The sequence below is a fragment of the Cynocephalus volans genome, chromosome 1 (assembly GCF_027409185.1).
Source record: "Cynocephalus volans isolate mCynVol1 chromosome 1, mCynVol1.pri, whole genome shotgun sequence".
Classification (NCBI taxonomy): domain Eukaryota; kingdom Metazoa; phylum Chordata; class Mammalia; order Dermoptera; family Cynocephalidae; genus Cynocephalus; species Cynocephalus volans.
In genome coordinates this window covers 197,350,513-197,358,309 of record NC_084460.1, presented here as the reverse complement: position 1 = coordinate 197,358,309, position 7,797 = coordinate 197,350,513, and the positions used below count along the sequence as shown (strand labels likewise).

General features: G+C 62.3%; 1 protein-coding gene across 1 annotated transcript; it reads left to right on the top strand.

The window, feature by feature from the left end:
* The first annotated feature begins 2,682 nt into the window (after window positions 1–2,682).
* On the top strand, window positions 2,683–7,326 carry INHBB (inhibin subunit beta B). The gene is made up of 2 exons (XM_063110675.1): window positions 2,683–3,112; window positions 5,565–7,326. The coding sequence occupies exons 1-2, from the start codon at window positions 2,683–2,685 to the stop codon at window positions 6,338–6,340; spliced, it is 1,206 nt and encodes a 401-aa protein (XP_062966745.1). The 3' UTR covers window positions 6,341–7,326.
* The last annotated feature ends 471 nt before the right edge of the window (window positions 7,327–7,797 follow it).

Here is a 7,797-nt window from a genome sequence, read left to right as displayed (position 1 = left end):
GGTCGGTTCCTCCGATTGGGAGGGAGGGGGCGCTCGGCCTCCAGTCTTGCGGGCCACGGCTGCGCTCCCGGCCGCGGCCGAGCTCCAGGGCGGTAGGGCTGGCCCAGAGGTTTGCGATGGGAGGCGGGGCAGGACCCTCTGCTGGAGGCCATGCTCCGCCTCCGCCGTCCCCTGTTCCTCAATATCTCTGGGAAAGCCAGGATGACCTCCCATCCCGCTTCTGCCTCTCAGTCACGCCTGTCGCGGGGCTCGGCCACGGGGGGTGCGAGTCCCGGCGAGCTAGGGAAGGGGGCGGGGCCGTGTTCCTGACCCCGGGCGCTGCTCCCTGTGGGCATTGTCGTGCTGCCCCAGGCCCAGATAGGGGCGTGAGGAGGGACAGAAAAAACGAATCGCACTTGGGGTTCTGATGGGGCTGGGAGTCCGGTTTTCATTGACAAGTGTCTTGTCGGGCGGCCCAAGAACGGTGGCCCTGGAACCTTCCATTATCGGGTTCTGTGAGCAGCTCGGCCCAGCTGCCTCATTTGGGCCTCCCAACCAGCCCGTGTGATAAGGTTACTGCCCCCCGTCCTCTTTCCAGATGGAGACCAGGGAAGGTGAGGCTCTATCCAGCCTCACTCCTACAAAGCTGGCAGTGGCTGAGCCCCGACTGGAAGCCGCCTTTGACTGAGGCCAAGCTTTGCCAGTTGGTGCGCGGGTGCCGGAGACCCCCCCCCAGTCCGGCAAGCCCCGGGGTTCGGAGGCCTCTGGGCCGCGAGGCTGGGTCCTCATACAATCGAGACGTTCCTCCGGACCAGGCTCCAGCGGAAGCAGCGGCTGGCCAGGCCTCCTACGGCCGCCTCCCTCCACCCCCAGCCCGCGGGGCCCACGCCTCGCCCAATGCGACGGCGGCCCGGGGCGCTCGGTGCGGGCACTGCAGCCCGGGGGCGGCATCTACTGACGGAGCCTGCCTGCGGCGTCCGAGGCCGCGCCGCCACCTCCTCGCCAGGCCGGCCCGTGAGGGGGCGCCCCAGGAGGGCCGGGGGCGGCGGCAGCGGGGGTCGCCTCTTCTGGTCCGGGAGAGCATTGGCTGGGACAGGAGCAGGACGTGCGCGGCCGCGGGCGGGAAGGGGTCAGCGGGCGGGGGCGAGCGCGTGAATCCTGCACCTGGAGCCTGACGGTGCCGTCAGCCTTCCAGTTGGGCGAGGGTCCGGGGCGCCCACGTGGTGGGAAAGTTTGGAGGCAGCAAAAGTGGCCCGGCACTGCCGGGAGGGACGGCGGGGGAGGGGGCCGGGCCGACTCGCCCCTCCTTCTCGCTGAGGCAGAGAGGAAAAAAGCGGAGGGAAGCAGGGGTGGGCGGGGGGAACGGGCTGCACCGACCTGAACAGATTCCGCCTCCCCCTCCTCCCCCACCCCCCGGGAAGCCTGAGCGGGGAGGCGCGGACCGTCTCCTCCCGCACGACCAGGACGACACTCACCCCCACCCCCCTTTTTCCGCCAACGTTATCTCAGCGCTCGCGCACATACGGAGATTGTGCGGCTCTTTTCCCTCTTGGGAGAAAAAACGGGGCGAGTAAAAGAAGAGAGGGCAAAGAGAAGAACTCCTTCTCTGCGTGCTCTGCACTCTGTGCCGAGGCCGGGCGCTGGGACGCAGCCGCCACCCGCTGCTCTCTCCCGGCCCTGCGGCGTGTGCCAGTGTGCGAGCGAGGGCACCCGCCCCCGGGGACGCCGCGAGACTTTTAGGCGCTCGAGCCGACATTGCCGCGGCCGCGGCAGGCAGAAGACACAGGGGCGAGAAGGGCCCTACCTCCGCCTCGCCCGGCGCCCCGCGCCCGGCCGGCCCGCGCCGGCAGGCCGAGGGAGGGAGGAAGCAGCGAGGAGGCGGGCGGAGCAGAGGCCCTGGCGGAGCGCACAGCGGCCGGCCCGCCCGCCGCCCGCCCGTGGATGCGCCGCCCCGGGAGCCTGGAGACAACTTTGCCGTGTGACGCGCCGGGAGGACTGCAGGGCCCGCGGCCGAGGGCTCGGCACCGCCTCTGAGCGGGCCCGCGCGGCCGGCGCTCCCCGGCACCGCGCTCACTCCGCGCCGCCGCCCGCTGGCCCGCGGCTAGGACGACCTGCCCGTCACCGCCAGCGGCGACCCTTTCCCGGCGCGAGACAGCGAGGGCGAGGCATTCAGGTGCGAGCGCGGGGCCCCGCCGCAGCGCCCGCCGCATCGCCGCGCCAAGCCGCGCCCGGCTCCGCTCCAGGGGCTACAGCGCCTTCGCTTCCGTCTCGGCCAAGTTGCGTCGACCGGCTTTTTCGCCACCTTCTCCGCCCGGCGGCCGAGCCGCCGCTGCCGCTGCTTTCGCTTCACCCGAGTGGGGGCTGCGGGGCCCCGACGCGGAGAAGATGGAGAGAAGGCTGCAGATGCCGAGGCGCCCCGAGGCGCCCGTGCGGCAGTGACCCGCCGACCTCCGCCTCGCCCTGCGCGCCCCTTCGGCCTCCGCGGCCCCTTGGCGCCCCTTCCCCGCCGCGCGGGAACCCCCGCGGCCCGGCCGGCCCCCTCCCCCTGCGAGCGGCGGCTGCACTCCCGGCGGGCGGGCGGGCGGAGGCCCGGGCGGGCGCGGGCGGGGGCGGGGCGGGGCGGCGCGCCCGGAGCCCGGAGCCCGGCCCTGCGCTCGGTTCGGCTCGCCTCGCGGCGGGCGCCTTCGTTGCCAGCGGCGCACCATGGACGGGCTGCCCGGTCGGGCGCTGGGGGCCGCCTGCCTTCTGCTGCTGGTGGCCGGCTGGCTGGGGCCCGAGGCCTGGGGCTCTCCCACGCCCCCCCCGCCGCCCCCGCCGCCCGGAGCTCCCGGCGACTCGCAGGACACCTGTACGTCGTGCGGCGGCTTTCGGCGGCCGGAGGAGGTGGGCCGGGTGGACGGTGACTTCCTGGAGGCGGTGAAGCGGCACATCTTGAGCCGCTTGCAGATGCGCAGCCGGCCCAACATCACGCACGCCGTGCCCAAGGCCGCCATGGTCACGGCTCTGCGTAAGCTGCACGCGGGCAAGGTGCGCGAGGACGGCCGCGTGGAGATCCCGCACCTCGACGGTCACGCCAGCCCGGGCGCCGACGGCCAGGAGCGCGTCTCCGAAATCATCAGCTTTGCCGAGACAGGTGGGTCCGGCCCTTGCTCGGCCAGCCGCAGCCCGCGCTCTCTTCCTCCCTCCCTCCCCTCTCCTTGCCAGCTCCAGCCTCCGCCGCAGCCCGCGAGCCGGGGGCAATCCTGACTCCCGGCCGGGCCCGTCCGGCTGTGACCCTGCGCATTCCGCCGGGATTGCAATCCTTTCCCCCCAGGCCGTAGACCCCTTTCTGTTCCCCCCATCCCCGCCGCCGAGCACTCTGCCCTCCACCCCTGCTCTCCGGAGTCGGGCCCCAGCGCCTCTGGGCGCGCGTCCCCCTCCCGGCAGATGCGTGCAGCCTTGGCTCTGCGGGCACTTGCTTGGTGATTGCTTAATGTTTTTGTTTCCCACGATCGGAGTGTAGGCTTAGCAGAGTGGATGGAGATGTGTGTGCTTGTTGATATACGTGGGCCGGAGGAGAGAGAGAGAGTGTGTGTGTGTGTGCGCGTGTGTGTGTCTGCGTGAGAGGCCCCTGGGGCCGCTTCCATCGCCGGGTGGCGTGGGCTTGCCAGGATTGCTGAAGCCTCGCTGGGAAGAGCTAGGCAACCTCTCTTCCGATTGTGTGGGCACCAGAATCGGGCGGAAGGCAGGCTTCTCAACAGGTCCATCATTTACAGAGAAAGACGCGGCTCGGGGACAGTCCCGTGCCTTTCGGCTTGCCTGGCAGCGGCGGCAGCCCCCTTACCCGAGAGCCACAGAGTTCGTAGTTAACAAAGGGTAGGACTCCTTTCTGGAATTTTCTCCCGGCCCCACATTGCAAATCTTTGCCATTGTTTAAATATAAAAATCAGGGAGATAAAAATCTTTGGGAACTTTAAAAGAAGGAGAAAATGTGCCCGCGCCGAAATGCTGCAAGTGCTTTCGACTCTGCTGTCCTTTTCAGGACTTGAATGAACCAGACTGGCTTTTGTGCCTGGAGCTCAGCCCCATTTGTGCCGAGGGGTCTGCAGAGAAGGTCGCAGAGGGGGAGACCCCGGTGTAGTCAGGGCGGGGGCAAGCGGGGGTGGGGGGGAGCAGTTTTGCCCCTGGCTGCAAATGCCCCCCTCCCCACCCCCAGCCAGCAGGCAGACTGTGCTGGTGCCGCTTGGGGATGAAAAGGGATGAAAAGTTTTGCATGGCCGGGTGTGGAGAAAAGCAGAGACAATCGGGGCTGGTTTGTGCTTAGAAAGAAATGCATTGCCGTTTTAGCTGTCCGCTCGAGTCAGGGAAAGCTCCACACGCAATTAGAGGGCTTGGATTAAAAGGTGCTTTGGGGCCCAGGGTGGAAATGTGATTCTGGAAGGTTGAGGAGGCCTTTTGGTCCTGGTGGCACAAAATGACAGCGGGGGCTGTTATATTTCTGGTCCGATTCACGGAGCCAGCTCTTTGACTTATAAATAACAGATTCAGGTCACAGGCAGCTCGTCCAAGACCAGCTTTTAAGGCTGCAGTTTCCCCCATTTCAAAGTCAGATGTCAGTGTTATTAGAGGAGCCAGGCGAGGCCTGAGGAGGGGGCTGGGGAGGGGGCCGTGGTGGGAGGTTTTATGAAACCAGCCATGGCCACAGAGTTGCCTTATTTGTTCTTCCTGGAAAAAAAAAAAAGAAAAGAAAAAAGTAGAGATTGTCACAGGAAGGGTCACTGCAATGTAGGATGAGAGGGGAGGCATCTCTTGGTTGGCACATCGACTTCTCTTTGAGCTGAATTATGGAGAAAACTAACAAGCCAGGCCCCCTTTTCCTTGGAGATTTTGAACGTGCCATTAATGGGGAGCCAGGATCTTGTCAAAGGATTGGACCTCAAGTTTCAAGGGTGAATGTCCAGTCCCTTGGAGCTACTTGGAAACAGGGGCTGCAGTTTGCAGTCCGCAAAGCACACGTTTCTGTGTCAGAAATTTGAGCAGAGCTTGCTGTTTGCAGTGGAGGTTCCACTGGGGTTGGATCAGATCATGCTTAGGTAAACACTGGAAAGAGGCAGTAGGTGGCTCAGCTCGATTTTGCAATGCCCTACGTTGACCAAAAAAAAAAAAAAAAAAAAAAAAAATCCGAAAATCCCTAATAAAACAACCCACCCCAAAATCCACCCTGCAATCCTGGTTTTGTTTTTCAGATTTTGCAGATACCCATAACAACTTGTTAAGATCTTGGCCTCCCGACAAGTTCCTCTGTTGAGCTTTGAGGCCTGACAGCCTGTCTCCAGGGAGCCCTGGCCTGGGAGAGGTGAGGCAGGATTTTATAGGTCCGGACCCTCCAGCTCCAACCTGGTCCGGGTTTCTCAATGGGAAATGATTTTCTCTGCCTCTCCCAGGTTACAGTCAGAGGCCCTGGCCCCAGGAACAGTATTTCTGGTCTGTAACGTTTTCCAGCTGTGTGGCGAGTATGCATTCCAGCACCGTGCAGCAGAGTCCATTTCCCCCATTGCCTCGTGTTCTCCTTGAATTAACTTGGCCCGCTCTCCCCTTCTCCGCAGATGGCCTCGCCTCCTCCCGGGTCCGCCTGTACTTCTTTATCTCCAACGAAGGCAACCAGAACCTGTTTGTGGTCCAGGCCAGCCTGTGGCTTTACCTGAAACTCCTGCCCTATGTCCTGGAAAAGGGCAACCGGCGGAAGGTGCGGGTCAAGGTGTACTTCCAGGAGCAGGGCCATGGTGACAGGTGGAATGTGGTGGAGAAGAAGGTGGACCTCAAGCGCAGTGGCTGGCACACTTTCCCGCTCACGGAGGCCATCCAGGCATTGTTCGAGCGTGGTGAGCGGCGCCTCAACCTGGATGTGCAGTGCGACAGCTGCCAGGAGCTGGCCGTGGTGCCAGTGTTCGTGGACCCTGGTGAGGAGTCACACCGGCCCTTTGTGGTGGTGCAGGCCCGGCTGGGTGACAGCAGGCACCGCATTCGCAAGCGAGGCCTAGAGTGCGACGGCCGGACCAACCTCTGTTGCAGGCAACAGTTCTTCATCGACTTCCGCCTCATTGGCTGGAATGACTGGATCATCGCACCCACTGGCTACTACGGGAACTACTGTGAGGGCAGCTGCCCGGCTTACCTGGCAGGGGTCCCCGGCTCGGCCTCCTCCTTCCACACGGCTGTAGTGAACCAGTACCGCATGCGGGGCCTGAACCCTGGCACGGTGAACTCCTGTTGCATCCCCACCAAGCTGAGCACCATGTCCATGCTTTACTTCGATGATGAGTACAACATCGTCAAGCGGGACGTGCCCAACATGATTGTGGAGGAGTGCGGCTGCGCCTGATGGTGGCAGGCAGGGGCATGGCAGTGGGGCACAGAGGACAGCCTCTAGGGAACAGGGGATGCACTGCGGGCTGAGCGAGTTCATTCCGTTGGGCTGCAGAGATAGTGCCAGGGTGAGGCCTGCAATATTTTTCTACTTCATAGAGCAACCAGTCTCCAACCAGAGTGAGAACCTGCAACTGACATGAAATACTTTAAAATGCAAACGTAGCCACGCACAGCCAGACGCATCCTGCCACCCACACAGCAGCCTCCAGGATACCAGCAAATGGATGCGGTGACAAATGGCAGCTTAGCTACAAATGCCTGTCAGTTGGAGAGAATGGGGTTAGCAGCCACTATTCCCACCAGCTGGCCCGGCCACTCTGAATCGCGCCTTCCAAGCACACATAAAAGCACAAAGACAGAGACACTGAGAGAGAGAGAGGGACGGAGAGTGCCACGGACAGGAGACCCAGACGGGTGGGGAACGTGCGGGCAGGCAGAGGGCTGCATGTCCCCTTGGCTTGTACCAGGCCTGCTCTGAGACCTCAGCATCTCCTGGCTCAAACATGTCTGCTTTCTCCGCTGCCTGGGATCCTTCATGCTCTAATGCCAGAGAAGCCTGTCCTCATAGAGAGAAGGAGGCCCATAAAGGACACAACCTGTCAGAGACCATGAAGCAGGGGCAATGACCGCTTGACTGTCACTGGGTCCCTGATATGACTTGTGTGTGTGTTTATTTTGGGGATTGGGAGGGAGAGGCGAAGGGTCTTAATTTGATGCTTTAACTGATCTCCAACAGTCTGACAGGTCATTTGTGTCAGTTGTTTATCTGAAAAGGGACTTTTTTTTTTTTTTTTTTTTAACCAGGTAATGACCTTTTAAGTTAAAATCTGAATTGATCTAAATGGGAAGGAAAAAAGTTGCAATCTCTGCCCTTCATTGGGGACATTCCTCTAGGACTGCTTGGGGGAGGGATGGGAATGACCCCCAGGCAAGGGGATGAGCCCATAGAAGGACGTGGTGGGGTGGAGGCATTCTGGAAATGCTGGGGTTGGGTGGGGTTCGGGGGAAGGGTGCCCTCTCATTAGAGGGTGAGGGAGGGGAACAGCTTAGCTGGTTTTGGAGAGATGGGGAAGTCTTGCAGCTGCTTCGCAGAAGTTGCCCATGTGGGCTTGGGCCACTGGGGCTGGCCATGGACCTGGCCCCTGCCCTCTCACCTGCCCGCCTGCCCGCCCCACATAGCACTTGCGGACCTGCCTGAACGCACATGACATAGCACTTGCCCATCTGCGCGTGTCCAGAAGTGGCCCTTGGCAAAGCACTGAACTCGCTCACCCTCTAGGTGTCCAAGTGCCACGTGAACTATGCAATTTAAAGGGTTGACCCACACTAGATGAAACTGGACTCGTATGACTCTTTTTATACTTTTTATACTTGAAATGAAATCCTTTGCTTCTTTTTTAAGCGAATGAT